Source organism: Scyliorhinus torazame, chromosome X, assembly GCF_047496885.1.
Source record: "Scyliorhinus torazame isolate Kashiwa2021f chromosome X, sScyTor2.1, whole genome shotgun sequence".
In the NCBI taxonomy this organism is placed as follows: Eukaryota; Metazoa; Chordata; class Chondrichthyes; order Carcharhiniformes; family Scyliorhinidae; genus Scyliorhinus; species Scyliorhinus torazame.
The window spans coordinates 2,538,671-2,559,168 of NC_092738.1; the positions used below are offsets into that span (position 1 = coordinate 2,538,671).

General features: G+C 59.1%; 1 protein-coding gene across 1 annotated transcript in view; it reads right to left on the bottom strand.

Moving 5' to 3' along the window:
- Window positions 1-20,498, bottom strand: part of mars1 (methionyl-tRNA synthetase 1) — an 83,044-nt gene extending 62,546 nt beyond the window's left edge. The window contains exons 1-10 of the mRNA XM_072493610.1: window positions 20,318-20,498; window positions 19,116-19,206; window positions 16,438-16,516; window positions 13,734-13,868; window positions 11,111-11,186; window positions 10,120-10,295; window positions 8,452-8,567; window positions 5,500-5,616; window positions 1,922-2,125; window positions 254-455 (exon numbers count right to left, since the gene is read on the bottom strand). Coding sequence (XP_072349711.1) covers window positions 254-455; window positions 1,922-2,125; window positions 5,500-5,616; window positions 8,452-8,567; window positions 10,120-10,295; window positions 11,111-11,186; window positions 13,734-13,868; window positions 16,438-16,516; window positions 19,116-19,206; window positions 20,318-20,423 — 1,302 coding nt within the window. The 5' untranslated portion in view covers window positions 20,424-20,498. The remainder of the gene's footprint in view (window positions 1-253; window positions 456-1,921; window positions 2,126-5,499; window positions 5,617-8,451; window positions 8,568-10,119; window positions 10,296-11,110; window positions 11,187-13,733; window positions 13,869-16,437; window positions 16,517-19,115; window positions 19,207-20,317) is intronic.

A 20,498-nucleotide genomic window follows, 5' to 3' on the forward strand; every position in this document is an offset into this window, starting at 1 on the left:
ACCTGTGTTGCCCCTTTCAATGACCTGTGTACCTGTACACCTAGATCTCTCTGACTTTCAACACTCTTGAGGGTTCTACCATTCGCTGTATATTCCCTACCTGCATTAGACCTTCCAAAATGCATTGCCTCACATTTGTCCGGATTAAACTCCATCTGTAGCTGTGTGGGGTTTTTATGTTTGGAGTTGAACCCTGCGCTCATTCTAGCCAAATGGAACAAACGTTTGTGGGTCAGGTTGTAACAAGGTTCACCTTCAGCTCCACAGCGTTGATCAGCTTCCCGCACAGGTCGCACTGGTCGCCCCGCGCCTCGGGGTAGCTGCAGAAGGGGCACCCCCCCTCCACGAAGCGGTCCGCCAGGAATCTCTCGCACCTCTCGCAGCGCAGCTGGTCCACCGTGTCGGGCGAGAGGAACCCGCGCTCAAGCAGCCGCGTGAAGATATCCTGGGCGATCCTGTAAACGGGGAAACAGAGAGCTGTGTGTGTCTGTCTGTGTGTGTCCGTCTGTGTGTGTGTGTGTCTCTGTCTGTGTGTGTGTGTGTCTGTCTGTGTGTGTGTGTGTCTGTCTGTGTGTGTGTCTGTCTGTGTCTGTGTGTCTGTCTGTGTGTGTGTGTGTCTCTGTCTGTGTGTGTGTGTGTCTGTCTGTGTGTCTGTGTGTGTATGTCTGTCTGTGTGTGTGTGTCTGTCTGTGTGTGTGTGTGGCTGTCTGTGTGTCTCTGTGTGTGTGTGTCTGTCTGTGTGTGTGTCTGTGTGTGTGTCTGTGTGTGTCTGTCTGTGTGTGTCTGTCTGTGTGTGTGTGTCTGTCTGTGTGTGTGTGTCTGTCTGTGTGTGTGTGTCAGTCTGTGTGTGTCTGTCTATGTGTGTGTATGTCTATGTGTGTGTATGTCTATGTGTGTGTCTGTCTGTGTGTGTGTCTGTCTGTGTGTGTGTCCCAGTCTGTGTGTGTCCCAGTCTGTGTGTGTCCCAGTCTGTGTGTGTGTGTCTGTGTGTGTGCGCGTCTGTGTGCGCGTCTGTGTGCGCGTCTGTGTGCGTGTCTGTGTGCGTGTCTGTGTGCGTGTCTGTGTGCGCGCGCGTCTGTGTGCGCGCGCGTCTGTGTCGGTCTGTGTGTGCGCGCATCTGTATCGGTCTGTGTGCGCGCGCGCCTGTGTCGGTCTGTGTGCGCGCGCGCCTGTGTCGGTCTGTGTGCGCGCGCGTCTGTGTCGGTCTGTGTGCGCGCGCGTCTGTGTCGGTCTGTGTGCGCGCGTCTGTGTCGGTCTGTGTGCGTGCGCGTGTGTCGGTCTGTGTGCGCGCGTGTGTCGGTCTGTGTGCGCGCGCGTCTGTGTCGGTCTGTGTGCGCGCGCGTCTGTGTCGGTCTGTGTGCGCGCGCGTCTGTGTCGGTCTGTGTGCGCGCGCGTCTGTGTCGGTCTGTGTGCGCGCGCGTCTGTGTCGGTCTGTGTGCGCGCGCGTCTGTGTCGGTCTGTGTGCGCGCGCGTCTGTGTCGGTCTGTGTGCGCGCGCGTCTGTGTCGGTCTGTGTGCGCGCGCGTCTGTGTCGGTCTGTGTGCGCGCGCGTCTGTGTCGGTCTGTGTGCGCGCGCGTCTGTGTCGGTCTGTGTGCGCGCGCGTCTGTGTCGGTCTGTGTGCGCGCGCGTCTGTGTCGGTCTGTGCGCGCGCGCGTCTGTGTCGGTCTGTGCGCGCGCGCGTCTGTGTCGGTCTGTGCGCGCGCGCGTCTGTGTCGGTCTGTGCGCGCGCGCGTCTGTGCGCGCACGCGTCTGTGTGTGTGTGTCTGTGTGTCTTTGTGTGTTGTGTGGGAGGGAGGGAGGGAGGGGGAAGGGGGAGGTAGGGGGGGAGGGAGGGAGGGGAGGGGTGACGCCGGAGGGAGGGTAGCGATGCCGGAGTGCCCGGACGCCCCTCCCCAGCTCCGGGACCGAGCGACAGACCCACCTGGTCTGGTGGTCGGTGGTCGTCCGTCCGAAGTAGTCGAAGGAGATGGAGAACCAGCGGTAGATGTGGCTGTGGATGGCGTGGTACTTGTCACAGATCTGCTGAGGGGTCAGGCCCTCCTCCAGGGCCTTCGTCTCGGTCGCCGTGCCGTACTCGTCCGTCCCGCAGATATACAGCATGTTCCAACCTCGCAGGCGGCAGAACCTGGGCGGGAGCGAAAATTCACCCTCGGAGTCACACAGGAACAGGAGGATCCCATTCAACCCCCTCCTCCTCCTCGAGCCTGTTACACAGGAACAGGAGGATCCCATTCAGCCCCCTCCTCCTCCTCGAGCCTGTTACACAGGAACAGGAGGATCCCATTCAGCCTCCTCCTCCTCGAGCTTGTTACACAGGAACAGGAGGATCCCATTCAGCCCCCTCCTCCTCCTCGAGCCTGTTACACAGGAACAGGAGGATCCCATTCAGCCCCCTCCTCGAGCCTGTTACACAGGAACAGGAGGATCCCATTCAGCCCCTCCTCGAGCCTGTTACACAGGAACAGGTGGATCCCATTCAGCCCCCTCCTCCTCCTCGAGCCTGTTACACAGGAACAGGAGGATCCCATTCAGCCCCCTCCTCCTCCTCGAGCCTGTTACACAGGAACCGGAGGATCCCATTCAGCCTCCTCCTCCTCCTCGAGCCTGTTACACAGGAATAGGAGGATCCCATTCAGCCCCCTCCTCGAGCCTGTTACACAGGAACAGGAGGATCCCATTCAGCCCCCTCCTCCTCCTCGAGCCTGTTACACAGGAACAGGAGGATCCCATTCAGCCCCCTCCTCCTCCTCGAGCCTGTTACACAGGAACCGGAGGATCCCATTCAGCCCCCTCCTCCTCCTCGAGCCTGTTACACAGGAACAGGAGGATCCCATTCAGCCCACTCCTCGAGCCTGTTACACAGGAACAGGAGGATCCCATTCAGCCCCCTCCTCCTCCTCGAGCCTGTTACACAGGAACAGGAGGATCCCATTCAGCCCCCTCCTCGAGCCTGTTACACAGGAACAGGAGGATCCCATTCAGCCCCCTCCTCGAGCCTGTTACACAGGAACAGGAGGATCCCATTCAGCCCCCTCCTCCTCCTCGAGCCTGTTACACAGGAACAGGAGGATCCCATTCAGCCCCCTCCTCCTCCTCGAGCCTGTTACACAGGAACAGGAGGATCCCATTCAGCCCCCTCCTCGAGCCTGTTACACAGGAACAGGAGGATCCCATTCAGCCCCCTCCTCCTCCTCGAGCCTGTTACACAGGAACAGGAGGATCCCATTCAGCCCCCTCCTCCTCCTCGAGCCTGTTACACAGGAACAGGAGGATCCCATTCAGCCCCCTCCTCGAGCCTGTTACACAGGAACAGGAGGATCCCATTCAGCCTCCTCCTCGAGCCTGTTACACATGAACAGGAGGATCCCATTCAGCCCCCTCCTCGAGCCTGTTACACAGGAACAGGAGGATCCCATTCAGCCTCCTCCTCGAGCCTGTTACACAGGAACAGGAGGATCCCATTCAGCCTCCTCCTCCTCCTCGAGCTTGTTACACAGGAACAGGAGGATCCCATTCAGCCCCCTCCTCGAGCCTGTTACACAGGAACAGGAGGATCCCATTCAGCCCCCTCCTCCTCGAGCCTGTTACACAGGAACAGGAGGATCCCATTCAGCCCCCTCCTCGAGCCTGTTACACAGGAACAGGAGGATCCCATTCAGCCCCCTCCTTGAGCCTGTTACACAGGAACAGGAGGATCCCATTCAGCCTCCTCCTCGAGCCTGTTACACAGGAACAGGAGGATCCCATTCAGCCCATCCTCCTCCTCGAGCCTGTTACATAGGAACAGGAGGATCCCATTCAGCCCCCTCCTCCTCCTCCTCGAGCCTGTTACACAGGAACAGGAGGATCCCATTCAGTCTCCTCCTCGAGCCTGTTACACAGGAACAGGAGGAGCCCATTCAGCACCCTCGTCCTCCTCGAGTCTGTTACACAGGAACAGGAGGATCCCATTCAGCTCCCTCCTCGAGCCTGTTACACAGGAACAGGAGGATCCCATTCAGCCCCCTCCTCCTCCTCGAGTCTGTTACACAGGAACAGGAGGATCCCATTCAGCCCCCTCCTCGAGCCTGTTACACAGGAACAGGAGGATCCCATTCAGCCCCCTCCTCGAGCCTGTTACACAGGAACAGGAGGATCCCATTCAGCCCCCTCCTCGAGCCTGTTACACAGGAACAATAGGATCCCATTCAGCCCCCTCCTCGAGCCTGTTACACAGGAACAGGAGGATCCCATTCAGCCTCCTCCTCGAGCCTGTTACACAGGAACAGGAGGATCCCATTCAGCCCATCCTCCTCCTCGAGCCTGTTACACAGGAACAGGAGGATCCCATTCAGCCCCCTCCTCCTCCTCCTCGAGCCTGTTACACAGGAACAGGAGGATCCCATTCAGCCTCCTCCTCGAGCCTGTTACACAGGAACAGGAGGATCCCATTCAGCCCATCCTCCTCCTCGAGCCTGTTACACAGGAACAGGAGGATCCCATTCAGCCCCCTCCTCCTCCTCCTCGAGCCTGTTACACAGGAACAGGAGGATCCCATTCAGCCTCCTCCTCGAGCCTGTTACACAGGAACAGGAGGATCCCATTCAGCACCCTCGTCCTCCTCGAGTCTGTTACACAGGAACAGGAGGATCCCATTCAGCTCCCTCCTCGAGCCTGTTACACAGGAACAGGAGGATCCCATTCAGCCCCCTCCTCCTCCTCGAGCCTGTTACACAGGGACTGGAGGATCCCATTCAGCCCCCTCCTCCTCCTCGAGCCTGTTACACAAGAACAGGAGGATCCCATTCAGCCCCCTCCACCTCCTCGAGCCTGTTACACAGGAACAGGAGGATCCCATTCAGCCCCCTCCTCGAGCCTGTTACACAGGAACAGGAGGATCCCATTCAGCTCCCTCCTCGAGCCTGTTACACAGGAACAGGAGGATCCCATTCAGCCCCCCCCTCCTCCTCGAGCCTGTTACACAGGAACAGGAGGATCCCATTCAGCCCCCTCCTCGAGCCTGTTACACAGGAACAGGAGGATCCCATTCAGCCCCCTCCTCGAGCCTGTTACACAGGAACAGGAGGATCCCATTCAGCTCCCTCCTCCTCCTCCAGCCTGTCACACAGGAACAGGAGGATCCCATTCAGCCCCCTCCTCGAATCTGTTACACAGGAACAGGAGGATCCCATTCAGCCCCCCCTCCTCCTCGAGCCTGTTACACAGGAACAGGAGGATCCCATTCAGCCCCCTCCTCGAGTCTGTTACACAGGAACAGGAGGATCCCATTCAGCCCCCTCCTCGAGCCTGTTACACAGGAACAGGAGGATCCCATTCAGCCCCCTCCTCGAGCCTGTTACACAGGAACAGGAGGATCCCATTCAGCCCCCTAATCGAGCCTGTGACACAGGAACAGGAGGATCCCATTCAGCCCCCTCCTCCTCGAGCCTGTTACACAGGAACAGGAGGATCCCATTCACACCCTCCTCGAGCCTGTCACGCAGCCCCCCTTCCCTTCACCTGGCAAAGACATCCGCGCTCAGCACACAGCCGATGATGTTGCCCAAGTGGGGGATGTTGTTGACGTACGGCAGGGCGCTGGTTACTAGAATGTTCCTCTCAGCCTTCTTTGGCAATCTGTGTTTCGACAGAGAAAGAGAGAGCGAGAAAAAGAGACAGACAGAGAGAGAAAGACAGAGAGAGAGACAGAGAGAGAGAGAGACAGAGAGTCAGAAATGACCGGGACCAGCGTTTTATCTTACAGCATTGTACCCCGATTAATAAAACTAAGGATATTATGCAGAGGATCTGGGCGGCCTCATACATGAATCACAAAGGCCTCGTATCCAGGTAGGGCGAGTAATTAGGAGAGGATGTTATCATTTATTGTCAAGGGGAATCGACCATTCCACAGTGCGGCGCTCCCTCAGCACTGACCCTCCCAGAGTGCGGTGCTCCCACAGCACTGACCCTCCCACAGTGCGGCGCTCCCTCAGCACTGACCCTCCCACAGTGCGGAGCTCCCTCAGCACTGACCCTCCCACAGTGCGGCGCTCCCTCAGCACTGACCCTCCCACAGTGCGGAGCTCCCTCAGCACCGACCCTCCCACAGTGCGGAGCTCCCTCAGCACATACCCTCCCACAGTGCGGAGCTCCCTCAGCACTGACCCTCCCACAGTGCGGAGCTCCCTCAGCACTGACCCTCCCACAGTGCGGCGCTCCCTCAGCACTGACCCTCCCACAGTGCGGAGCACCCTCAGCACTGACCCTCCCACAGTGCGGTGCTCCCTCAGCACTGACACTCCCACAGTGCGGCACTCCCTCAGCACTGACCCTCCCAGTGCGGCGCTCCCTCAGCACCGACCCTCCCACAGTGCGGAGCTCCCTCAGCACATACCCTCCCACAGTGCGGCGCTCTCTCAGCACTGACCCTCCCAGTGCGGCGCTCCCTCAGCACTGACCCTCCCACAGTGCGGAGCTCCCTCAGCACATACCCTCCCACAATGCAGCACTCCCTCAGCACTGACCCTCCCACAATGCGGAGCTCCCTCAGCACCGACCCTCCCACAGTGCGGCGCTCCCTCAGCACTGACCCTCCCACAGTGCGGCGTTCCCTCAGCACTGACCCTCCCACAGTGCGGCGCTCCCTCAGCACTGACCCTCCCACAGTGCGGCGCTCCCTCAGCACTGACCCTCCCACAGTGCGGCGCTCCCTCAGCACTGACCCTCCCACAGTGCGGCGTTCCCTCAGCACTGACCCTCCCACAGTGCGGCGCTCCCTCAGCACTGACCCTCCCACAGTGCGGCGCTCCCTCAGCACTGACCCTCCCACAGTGCGGAGCTCCCTCAGCACTGACCCTCCCCCAGTGCGGAGCTCCCTCAGCACTGACCCTCCCACAGTGCGGAGCTCCCTCAGCACTGACCCTCCCACAGTGCGGAGCTCCCTCAGCACTGACCCTCCCACAGTGCTGAGCTCCCTCAGCACCGACCCTCCCACAGTGCGGAGCTCCCTCAGCACTGACCCTCCCACAGTGCGGCACTCCCTCAGCGCTGACCCTCCCACAGTGCGGCGCTCCCCCAGCACTGACCCTCCCACAGTGCGGAGCTCCCTCAGCACTGACCCTCCCACAGTGCGGAGCTCCCTCAGCACCGACCCTCCCACAGTGCGGAGCTCCCTCAGCACTGACCCTCCCACAGTGCGGAGCTCCCTCAGCACTGACCCTCCCACAGTGCGGAGCTCCCTCTGCACTGACCCTCCCACAGTGCGGAGCTCCCTCAGCACTGACCCTCCCACAGTGCGGCGCTCCCTCAGCACCGACCCTCCCACAGTGCGGCGCTCCCTCAGCATTGACCCTCCCACAGTGCGGCGCTCCCTCAGCACTGACCCTCCCACAGTGCGGCGCACCCTCAGCACTGACCCTCCCACAGTGCGGCGCTCCCTCAGCACTGACCCTCCCACAGTGCGGCGCTCCCTCAGCACTGACCCTCCAACAGTGTGGTGCTCCCGCAGCACTGACCCTCCCACATTGCAGAGCTCCCTCAGCACTGACCCTCCCACAGTGCGGAGCTCCCTCAGCACGGACCCTCCCAAAGTGTGGCGCTCCCTCAGCACTGACCCTCCCACAGTGCGGGGCTCCCTCAGCACCGACCCTCCCACAGTGCGGAGCTCCCTCAGCACCGACCCTCCCACAGTGCGGAGCACCCTCAGCACTGACCCTCCCGCAGTGCGGCGCTCCCTCAGCACTGACCCTCCCACAGTGCAGCGCTCCCTCAGCACTGACCCTCCCACAGTGCGGCACTCCCTCAGCACGGACCCTCCCACAGTGCGGAGCTCCCTCAGCACTGACCCTCCCACAGTGCGGCGCCCACTCAGCACTGACTCTCCCACAGTGCGGAGCTCCCTCAGCACTGACCCTCCCACAGTGTGGCGCTCCCTCAGCACTGACCCTCCCACAGTGCGGCGCTCCCTCAGCACTGACCCTCCCACAGTGCGGCGCTCCCTCAGCACTGACCCTCCCACAGTGCGGCGCTCCCCCAGCACTGACCCTCCCACAGTGCGAAGCTCCCTCAGCACTGACCCTCCCACAGTGCGGAGCTCCCTCAGCACTGACCCTCCCACAGTGCGGAGCTCCCTCAGCACTGACCCTCCCACAGTGCGAAGCTCCCTCAGCACTGACCCTCCCACAGTGCAGAGCTCCCTCAGCACTGACCCTCCCACAGTGCGGAGCTCCCTCATCACTGACCCTCCCACAGTGCGGAGCTCCCTCAGCACTGACCCTCCCACAGTGCGGAGCTCCCTCAGCACTGACCCTCCCACACTGCGGCGCTCCCTCAGCACTGACCCTCCCACAGTGCGGAGCTCCCTCAGCACCGACCCTCCCACAGTGCGGCGCTCCCTCCGCACCGACCCTCCCACAGTGCGGCGCTCCCTCAGCACTGACCCTCCCACAGTGCGCCAACCCCAAAACTCACACGGGGTGCTGTATCCTCTTGGGCTTGGGCAGCCCGGCTAGTCCACGGCGCCAAGCCTCCTCTGCCGCTCGTACCTCATCCTCGGTGACCTTGCGATCGACGGCCGCCTCCCCTTCCTGCAGGAGTAGAGCGGAAAGCTCCGTATAGAGTCTGATTAACCCTCCCCTCCCTCCCCAGGTGCTCTTGGTCAATCACAATGACTCCCACCGCGCAGGAACGGCCCATTCGGCGGAGGGACCGGTTCTTACTTCTCACGAGCCTCACCCGGATCCCCGTTCGACCCAACCCTTCTTCTCTCGTATCTTTATCCAGCCTCGCCGCCAACCCCCTTCGACGAATGTGGGAAATTGTTACCCAGATTGCATTATATCTGTCGCAGTAAATCCCGCTTAGTAAGCAGGCAGACGGCGTTTCAGCAAAATATGCAATTAAGAGGTCATAAAAGTGGGATAATCGTTGATCACAACCACTTGTTTACCTATATGGGGCCGACGGTTGTAGAAAGGTGTCTCCTGGGGTTTAGACAATCGATGGGCTGTGTTCAGCCTTAGTCACGTGGCAGCGGGATAGAGATGGTGTAGTTAAGTGGAGGGGCCAGGTCTGTAGCAGGCGGTTCAGCTTCCAGTCAGCCAAAGTAGCATTGTGGGTAGCACAGTTGCTTCACAGCTCCAGGGTCCCAGGTTCGATTCCCGGCTTGGGTCACTGTCTGTGCGGATTCTGCACGTCCTCCCCGTGTGCGCGTGGGTTTCCTCCGGGTGCTCCGGTTTCCTCCCACAGTCCAAAGATGTGCAGGTTAGGTGGATTGGCCGTGATAAGTTGCCCTTAAGTGTCCAAAATTGCCCTTAGTGTTGGGTGGGGTTACTGGGTTATGGGGATAGGGTGGCGGTGTTGACCTTGGGTAGGGTGCTCTTTCCAAGAGCCGGCGCAGACTCGATGGGCCGAATGGCCTCCTTCTGCACTGTAAATTCTATAAAGTCGGGAGGCTCGAGTCCGAATCGGTCTCTCTCCTTTGCTTTTTAAAAAAAATTCATATTATTTTTATTTTATTTAATAAACTTCGACTACCCGATTCATTTTTTCCAATTAAGGGGCAATTTAGCGCGGCCAATCCACCTCCCTGCACATCTTTGGGTTGTGGGGGCGAGACCCACGCAGACACAGGGAGAATGTGCAAACTCCACACAGACGGTGACCCAGAGCTGCTCTCTCCCTTGCTGAAGGCAACACCCCGCGCAGGGGGGGGGTTGGCAGTGAGTTTCCCTGCGTTTGCTAACTTTATTTACAAGTGGGCTTTGAGCTGCAGAGGGCTTTGTTGAATTGGAGACAGCGTTTCCCTTTTCTGGGGAGGCACAGGTTCTACGCATGTGACGCGTAATATAATCTCCTAAGGTTCATAACCGCGCCCCCCGCAAAGAGACCTCTCACCGTCTCAATCCCAAAATGGCCGACCATCTGACTCGAAGACTCGAGTGGGGGCTGGGGGGGGGGGGGAGAGATGTTGAACGGCCTCCTCCTCTTCCTGCGTGACAGACTCGTGGAGGAGGGGGCTCAACGGCCACCTCCACAGGTTCCAGGAGGTGGTGAGGAGGGGGAGGGGGGGGGGGGGAGAAAAAAAGAGGGCTGGGAACACGGTCTAAAACCGCTCGCGGTCGCCGCCCGTTCACGTACCTCCGCCGGGCCGCTGGCGGCCCCCTCCGGCAAGGGGGCCGGAGCCGGCTGCTTCTGCAGGGACGGCCTGAAGACTTGCGCCCCGTGCCGCTCCGAAACAGCGGACGCGGCCTTGCGGCAGGCAGCCAGGTTGCCTATCCGTCGGACCCATTCGCGCAGGGCGCCGTACTCGTCTGCTGACCACGGGAGGGGGAGGAAAACGGGGATGACGCAAACTCCGGTTAGCAATCGTCGTAAATGCGCGGACGCCCCTTACCCGATACGGGTGAAACAGAAAGACATCTCCCCCTTGTTGACGGACGCGCGCAGGGGGGGAGGTAATTCTACTAACGGCCCGTCAGCGCTAGGGTTCACGGGAAGATGCCTGGTGTGGCGTCGCTGGGCATCACCACTTGCCCGCCGCCCCCCCCCCCCCACCCCCCCGAGAAGGCGGTGGGCAGGACGCCCCACTTCCCGCATCCACCGCGGTCCCGGTGTCGGGGACGGAGTTCTGCGATAGTGCACGAACGGCCGACGAGGTTGCGAGTCGGGACGGTGTGTGTGTTGTGGGGGGGGTCTCGAGGGAGAGGAGGGGACTTGCAGGCGGCCGGGCGTTCCCCCTGCGTCTGCCACACTCCCCCCTCGTCCTTCTGGGGGGGGGGGGGGCCGGGTTTGGGACGCGCTGTCTGTGGAGTTTGGAGATTCACTGCGGCGCGCCCCGGTAGACGGTGCGCGCGGCTGTCGCTGCCCGTCGGGGGGAGGAGGGGGAGCGGGTGTCGGAGGTGGGGGGGGGGGCGGGCGTGTCAAACTAGTAGGGTGGGGGGGCGGCTGCTCCGTCCGGGACGGCTTCGAGCTTCTCGAGTGCGGTTGGGAGCCGCCCGCTCACCCGGGCGAGCGCAGGGCGCCCCGTCTCGCTCCCGACTGCCGTCCCCCGGGGACGGCGGACAGGCGTTGGGCCGGGGAGTAACCCGAGGGGGAACTGCGGGCTCGGGGGGACGACGACGTGGGTTACCTGGCAGCTGTGCAGCATCCTGCAGGAGCGGGTAAAGGGTGCCCCAGACAACAATGTCAGCCACGGTCACAGCGTCCTGCCAAAGACGGAGAGAAGGCAACGTTACCACCGGGGCGCAGACGGCAACGCACAAATCTGTCACTGCCTCCGCTACACCGCTGCCCACAGCCGGGTCTCCTCCAGTCCCTCTACACCCCTCCCCATCTCTGTAACCTCCTCCAGCCCCCTACACCCCTCCCTATCTCTGTAACCTCCTCCAGTCCCCTACACCCCTCCCCATCTCTGTAACCTCCTCCAGTCCCCTACGCCCCTCCCCATCTCTGTAACCTCCTCCAGCACCCTACACCCCTCCCTATCTCTGTAACCTCCTCCAGCCCCCCACACCCCTACCCATCTCTGTAACCTCCTCCAGCCCCTACACCCCTCCCTATCTCTGTAACCTCCTCCAGCCCCCTACACCCCTCCCATCTCTGTAACCTCCTCCAGCCCCCTACACCCCTCCCTATCTCTGTAACCTCCTCCAGCCCCCCTACACCCCTCCCTATCTCTGTAACCTCCTTCAGCCCCCCTACACCCCTCCCTGTCTCTGTAACCTCCTCCAGCCCCCTACAACCCTCCCTATCTCTGTAACCTCCTCCAGCCCCCTACACCCCTCCCTATCTCTGTAACCTCCTCCAGTCCCCTACACCCCTCCCTATCTCTGTAACCTCCTCCAGCCCCCTACACCCCTCCCTATCTCTGTAACCTCCTCCAGCCCCCCTACACCCCTCCCTATCTCTGTAACCTCCTTCAGCCCCCCTACACCCCTCCCTGTCTCTGTAACCTCCACCAGTCCCTACACCCCTCCCTATCTCTGTAAACTCCTCCAGTCCCCTACACGCCTCCCTATCTCTGTAACATCCTCCAGCCCCTACACCCCTCCCTATCTCTGTAAACTCCTCCAGTCCCCTACACACCTCCCTATCTCTGTAACCTCCTCCAGTCCCTACACCCCTCCCTGTCTCTGTAACCTCCACCAGTCCCTACACCCCTCCCTATCTCTGTAAACTCCTCCAGTCCCCTACACCCCTCCCTATCTCTGTAACCTCCTCCAGTCCCCTACACGCCTCCCTATCTCTGTAACATCCTCCAGCCCCTACACCCCTCCCTATCTCTGTAAACTCCTCCAGTCCCCTACACACCTCCCTATCTCTGTAACCTCCTCCAGTCCCTACACCCCTCCCTGTCTCTGTAACCTCCACCAGTCCCTACACCCCTCCCTATCTCTGTAAACTCCTCCAGTCCCCTACACCCCTCCCTATCTCTGTAACCTCCTCCAGTCCCCTACACGCCTCCCTATCTCTGTAACATCCTCCAGTCCCTACACCCCTCCCTATCTCTGTAACCCCCTCCAGTCCCCTACACCCCTCCCTATCTCTGTAACCTCCTCCAGTCCCTACACCCCTCCCTATCTCTCTAACCTCCTCCAGTCCCCTCAACCCTCCCTATCTCTGTAACCTCCTCCAGTCCCCTACACTCTCCCTATCTCTGTAACCTCCTCCTGCCCCCCTACACCCCTCCCTATCTCTGTAACCTCCTCCAGTCCCCTACACCCCTCCCTATCTCTGTAACCTCCTCCAGTCCCCTCAACCCTCCCTATCTATGTAACCTCCTCCAGCCCCCTACACCCCTCCCCATCTCTGTAACCTCCTCCAGCCCCCCTATACCCCTCCCTATCTCTGTAACCTCCTCCAGCCCCCCTACATTTCTCCCTATCTCTGTAACCTCCTCCACCCCTCCCTATCTCTGTAACCTCCTCCAGCCCCCTACACCCCTCCCTATCTCTGTAACCTCCTCCAGCCCCTACACCCCTCCCTATCTCTGTAACCTCCTCCAGCCCCCCTACATCCCTCCCTATCTCTGTAACCTCCTCCAGCCCCCTACAACACTCCCTATCTCTGTAACCTCGTCCAACCCCCTACAACCCTCCCTATCACTGTAACCTCCTCCAGCCCCTACACCCCTCCCTATCTCTGTAACCTCCTCCAGTCCCCTACACCCCTCCCTATCTCTGTAACCTCCTCCAGTCCCCTCAACCCTCCCTATCTCTGTAACCTCCTCCAGTCCCCTCAACCCTCCCTATATCTGTAACCTCCTCCAGCCCCCTACACCCCTCCCTATCTCTGTAACCTCCTCCAGCCCCCGACACCCCTCCCTATCTCTGTAACCTCCTCCAGCCCCTACAACCCTCCCTATCTCTGTCACCTCCTCCAGCTCCCTACACCCCTCCCTATCTCTGTAACCTCCTCCAGTCCCCTACACCCCTCCCTATCTCTGTAACCTCCTCCAGCTCCCTACACCTCTCCCCACCTCACCTGCACGTCTTTGGACTGTGGGAGGAAACCGGAGCACCCGGAGGAAACCCACGCAGACACGGGGAGAGCGCGCAGACTCCGCACGGGCAGTGACCCGAGCCGGGAATCGAAGACAGGGCACCCCAGGGCACCCCCCCCCTCCCTCACCCCCTCCTCCTCTCTCTCCCCTCCCTCACACCACCCTCTTCCCCTCCCTTCTCCCCGAAACCCCTCGCACTCTCTGCTCCCCCTCCACCAAAGACAGGACGGGGGGGGGGGTCTGGACTCACCGAGGTCAGACACGACGCAGCCTGGTCGATGAGGGCCTGGTTGAGGTGTGAGAGCGGTCCCCGCAAAGCTGCCACGCAATCCTCGCCCTTCCTCCCTTGCACAACCGCCGTCTGCAGGGCTGCGCAAACCGCTGGCTGCCGTCCAGAACAGACAAATAAGGTTAGAGAAAGAAAGAGGACAGGGGGTAGACTAGTACAAAAGGTGAAGTCACACGGGATCAGGGGTGAGCTGGCAAGGTGGATACAGAACTGGCTAGGCCATAGAAGGCAGAGAGTAGCAATGGAAGGGTGCTTTTCTAATTGGAGGGCTGTGACCAGTGGTGTTCCACAGGGATCAGTGCTGGGACCTTTGCTGTTTGTAGTATATATAAATGATTTGGAGGAAAATGTGACTGGTCTGATTAGTAAGTTTGCAGACGACACAAAGGTTGGTGGAATTGCGGATAGCGATGAGGACTGTCAGAGGACACAGCAGGATTTAGATCGTCTGGAGACTTGGGCGGAGAGATGGCAGGTGGAGTTTAATCCGGACAAATGTGAGGTGATGCATTTTGGAAGGTCTAATGCAGGTCGGGAATATACAGTGAATGGTAGAACCCTCAAGAGTATTGACAGTCAGAGAGATCTAGGTGTACAGGTCCACAGGTCACTGAAAGGGGCAACACAGGTGGAGAAGGTAGTCAAGAAGGCATAGGGCATGCTTGCCTTCATTGGCCGGGGCATTGAGTATAAGAATTGGCAAGTCATGTCGCAGCTGTATAGAACCTTAGTTAGGCCACACTTGGAGTATAGTGTTCAATTCTGGTCGCCGCACTACCAGAAGGATGTGGAGGCTTTAGAGAGGGTGCAGAAGAGATTTACCAGAATGTTGCCTGGTGTGGAGGGCATTAGCTACGAGGAGCGGTTGAATAAACTCGGTTTGTTCTCACTGGAACGACGGAGGTTGAGGGGAGACCTGATAGAGGTCTACAAAATTATGAGGGGCATAGACAGAGTGGATAGTCAGAGGCTTTTCCCCAGGGTAGAGGGGTCAATTACTAGGGGGCATAGGTTTAAGGTGAGAGGGGCAAGGTTTAGAGGAGATGTACGAGGCAAGTTTTTTACGCAGAGGGTAGTGGGTGCCTGGAACTCGCTGCCGGAGGAGGTGGTGGAAGCAGGGACGATAGTGACATTTAAGGGGCATCTTGACAAATACATGAATAGGATGGGAATAGAGGGATACGGACCCCGGAAGTGTAGAAGATTGTAGTTTAGTCGGGCAGTATGGTCGGCACGGGCTTGGAGGGCCGAAGGGCCTGTTCCTGTGCCGTACATTCCTTTGTTCTTGAAGGCCGTCACGGAATCAAACCTGCGCGACTGTCCGTCATTCCCAAGGCCCCGATCAAACCTCGTTCTCTTCCCTACCAGGTCTCGAATCCACGCCCCATCCCCGTGACCCCGCCGTGGCCTTCGGACGTCACGGGGGCCATTTCGCGCAGGGGCCGATACAGCTCGGAATGCTTCGGAAATCAGAAGCACAAAGGGACTTGGGAGCCTTGTTGACGATTCTCTGAAGGTTAACGAGCGGGTTCAGTCCGCAGTTCGGAAGGCAAATGAAATGTTAGCATTCATGTCGACAGGGCTGGAATACAAGACCAGGGATGTCCTCCTGAGGCTCCGGTTGACGAATGTGATATAAAATAGTTACTTTAGAGTTACTAGTTAATGTATGTAGAAATAAGCCACTTTGATTCTGGCAGTTAGGGACAAAGGGGTTTGAGACCGCATGGAAAAAGCAGGAAGAGGTGTGCCTATGAGAGTGATGCTGCATTGATAGGGGCCAGAGAAAGGGATTGGAAGTGAGCCAATCAGAATAGATCGAACAGGTCAGGAGGGACATAGGCTGACCTATGTCCGTCGAGTATGTGAAACTTGATACCATTTGAATTGATTTTGCAGAGATCCCTTTGTCTGTTAGTTCAGTCGTTTTCTGGGGTGTAAGAGGCTGGATGTCTCTTATATTTCTGTGAGATGATTCAAGCTTGCAAGCTAAATAAATAACTTCTTTTTACGTGCGAATCCATCTCAACTTTTATTGAGGCCAGACTGACAGAGAAAGAAATTTGGGGATCTACACGGTCAGGCCCCGTTCGGAGCGGGGTGAGCCGTTTCGGGGGCCCCCCCGTGTCTAAGGAAGGACGGGCTGGGGCCTGGGAAAGGGGTCCAGAGGGAGGTTCGCGAGGACGATCCCCTGGAACGAAGAGGTCGCCGTACGAGGAAGCGGTCGAGGACTCTGGGTCCGTACTCGTTGGGAGTTTAGAAGGACGGGGGGGGGGATCTTATTGCAACTTACAGGAGGCCCGGGATAGAGCGGACGTGGACGTTTCCACTTGTGGGGGAAACGAGAAGCAGAGGACACCATCTCAGACTGAAGGCTTCAAAACAGAGACGGGGAGGAATTTCTCCAGCCAGAGGGGGGGGGGGGAATCTGTGGAACTCTTTGCCGCAGAAGGCTGTGGAGGCCAATTCGCTGAGTGTCTTTAAGACAGAGATGGAGAGGCTCTTGATCAATAAGGGGATCGGGGGTGATGGGGAGGAGGCAGGAGAATGGGGATGAGAAAATATCAGCCTCGGCGGAGCCGACTCGATGGGACGAGCGGCCTAATCCTGCTCCTCTGTCTTATGGACCAGCGTCGCTGCGTCTGTTCCCCCGGTCCGCACTCACCCGCAGTTGCGTCACCTCCCATTCCAGCCACTGGTTGGTTGCATCGAGTGGCCCCCTCCCGTTCAGGGTGAAGAAATACCTGTGGGGGCGGCAAGAATCCTATTTAAAAGCTGAAGTTGGATGGAACTGCAAAAAAAAAAGAGGTCTGGTCGGCAGCGGAGATGAATTTACAAATGTGGCAAGTTCCCCCCCCCCATCCTGTTTATTCCCCGAGTTCCTCTTTTAGTTCAACTTTAAGGCGAAGTAGCGAGCTTCAACTCAAACCAGCAAGGTTCCGTCGCGTCCATCAGCCGGGACTCGGTTCGATTCCCGCGCTCCGGCTTCCTCCCACGAAAGACGTGCTTGTGGGGGCGAATTGGACGTTCCGAATTCCCCCTGGGCGTACCCGCACAGGCGCCCGGAGTGTGGCGGCGAGGGGCTTTCCACAGTGACTTCATGGCGGTGTTGACGGGGGCCGGCTTGCGACAATAAAGATCGTTCTCGCGAACCTCCCTCTGGGCCCTTTCCCAGGGCCAGCACATCCTTCCTTCGATACGGGGGGCCCCGAAAACTGCTCGCAGTGGGGGGGGAGGCTGAATCCACCTAACCTGCACATCTTTGGACACTAAGGGACAATTTAACACGGCAAATCCACCTAACCTGTTCATCTTTGGACACTAAGGGACAATTTAGCACGGCCAATCCACCTAACCTGCACATCTTTGGACACAAAGGGACAATTTAACACGGCAAATCCACCTAACCTGTACATCTTTGGACACTAAGGGACAATTTAGCACGGCCAATCCACCTAACCTGCACATCTTTGGACACTAAGGGACAATTTAACACGGCCAATCCACCTAACCTGCACATCTTTGGACACTAAGGGACAATTTAGCATGGCCAATCCACCTAACCTGCACATCTATGGACACCAAGGGACAATTTAGCACGGCCAATCCACCTAACCTGCACACCTTTGGACACTAAGGGACAATTTAGCACGGCCAATCCACCTAACCTGCACATCTTTGGACTCTAAGGGACAATTTAACACGGCCAATCCACGTAACCTGGACATCTTTGTACACTAAGGGACAATTTAGCACGGCCAATCCACCTAACCTGCACATCTTTGGACACTAAGGGACAATTTAGCACGGCCAATCCACCTAACCTGGACATCTTTGGACACTAAGGGACAATTTAGCACGGCCAATCCACCTAACCTGCACATCCTTGGACACTAAGGGGCAATTTAGCACGGCCAATCCACCTAACCTGTACATCTTTGGACACTAAGGGGCAATTTAGCACGGCCAATCCACCTAACCTGGACATCTTTGGACACTAAGGGACAATTTAACACGGCCAATCCACCTAACCTGTACATCTTTGGACACTAAGGGACAATTTAACACGGCCAATCCACCTAACCTGTACATCTTTGGACACTAAGGGACAATTTAACACGGCCAGTCCACCTAACCTGCACATCTTTGGACACTAAGGGACAATTTAGCACGGCCAATCCACCTAACCTGCACATCTTTGGACACTAAGGGACAATTTAGCATGGCCAATCCGCCTAACCTGCACATCTTTGGACACTAAGGGACAATTTAACACGGCCAATCCACCTAACCTGCTCATCTTTGGACTCTAAGGGACAATTTAACACGGCCAATCCACCTAACCTGCACAACTTTGGACACTAAGGGACAATTTAGCACGGCCAATCCGCCTAACCTGCACATCTTTGGACACTAAGGGACAATTTAGCACGGCCAATCCACCTAACCTGCACATCTTTGGACACTATGGGACAATTTAGCACGGCCATTCCACCTAACCTGCACATCTTTGGACACTAAGGGACAATTTAACATGGCCAATCCACCTAACCTGCTCATCTTTGGACTCTAAGGGACAATTTAACACGCCCAATCCACCTAACCTGCACATCTTTGGACACTAAGGGACAATTTAACACGGCCAATCCACCTAACCTGGACATCTTTGGACACTAAGGGACAATTTAACACGGCCAATCCACCTAACCTGTACATCTTTGGACACTAAGGGGCAATTTAACACGGCCAATCCACCTAACCTGTACATCTTTGGACACTAAGGGACAATTTAGCACGGCCAATCCACGTAACCTGGACATCTTTGGACACTAAGGGACAATTTAGCACGGCCAATCCACCTAACCTGCACATCTTTGGACACTAAGGGACAATTTAGCACGGCCAATCCACCTAACCTGCACATCTTTGGACACTAAGGGACAATTTAGCACGGCCAATCCACCTAACCTGCACATCTTTGGACACTAAGGGACAATTTAGCACGGCCTATCCACCTAACCTGCACATCTTTGGACACTAAGGGACAATTTAACACGGCCAATCCACCTAACCTGCACATCTTTGGACACTAAGGGACAATTTAGCACAGCCAATCCACCTAACCTGTACATCTTTGGACACTAAGGGACAATTTAACACGGCAAATCCACCTAACCTGCACATCTTTGGACTGTGGAAGGAAACGGGAGCACCCGGAGGAAACCCACGCACACACGGGGGAGGACGTGCAGACTCCGCACAGACACCCAAGGTCGGGATCGATCCCAAACATTCACCAGCCCCCCCGCGAGGAGGCCGCGTGCGCGCGTGCTGTGGACTCACTGGCAGATGGCGTTGCTCGAGAACAGGAAGTTTCCGTTGGGTAACAGCAAGGCTGGGAGAGGCGAGCCCACCAGGAAAGGAACTACGCGCTCTGCGGAGGGAACACAGAGAGAGAGAGAGAGAGTCCTTGAGTAGAGCTGTTTCGCTGCAGTTGTACAGGGCCTTGCCCCCCCCAACCCCCACCCAGGGACCACCACCATCTGCGCACAGCAAGATCACACGAGGAAGGAGGGGGCGAGGGGAGGGGGACGGACCGGTACGACCGCCGGAAACGCTGGACACCGTGCCCACCGCCCCACCCCACCCCCACCCAGGGATCCCCACCCATCTGCGCACAGCAAGATCCCACGAGGAAGGCGGGGGGGTGAGGGGACGGAGACGAACGGTACGACCGTCTCGCCCGCCGCCGCCCCCTCCCGGAGACGATGGACTCCGTGCCCACCGCCCCGCCCCCACCCCGGGACCCCCACCCACCTGCGCACAGCAAGATCCCACGAGGAAGGCGGGGGGCGAGGGGACGGAGACGGACCGTACGACCGTCTCGCTCGCCCGCCGCCGCCGCCCCCTCCCGGAGACGATGGACTCCGTGCCCACCGCCCCACCCCCACCCCGGGACCCCCTACCCACCTGCGCACAGCAAGATCCCACGAGGAAGGCGGGGGGGTGAGGGGACGGCGACCAACGGTACGACCGTCTCGCCCGCCGCCGCCCCCTCCCGGAGACGATGGACACCGTGCCCACCCCACCCAGGGACCCCCACCCACCTGCGCACAGCAAGATCCCACGAGGAAGGCGAGGGGGCGAGGGGAGGGGGACGGACCGTACGACCGTCTCGCCCGCCGCCGCCGCCCCCTCCCGGAGACGATGGACACCGTGCCCACCGCCCCGCCCCCACCCAGGGACCCCCACCCACCTGCGCACAGCAAGATCCCACGAGGAAGGCGAGGGGGCGAGGGGAGGGGGACGGACCGTACGACCGTCTCGCCCGCCCGCCGCCCCCTCCCGGAGACGATGGGACACCCTGCCCACCGCCCCCACCCAGGGACCCCCACCCACCTGCGCACAGCAAGATCCCAAGGGCCAATGGCCCTGTGGGGGTCAGGTTGCACCCCCCAGACCCCCTGGAATGATCTGGGTGGAGGGTGGGGGGGGGAATGGGAGGGTTGCAAAGGCTCAGAGCCCCCCCTCCACACCCTCCCCACCTTGCTGGCTGCTGACCACCTCCACCTCAGGCCTGAGGCCTGTCAGCTCGGCGGCGGCCAACACCTTGAGCTCGCCCGGCCGGCCCGGCCCCACCAGCAGCTTCATGGCGGCCTCCCCTGCGCGGCTGCGGCTGTCCCCGGGTGGCTGAGGCCTCCGCCGGGCGCCTGGAGGCAGGAGAAG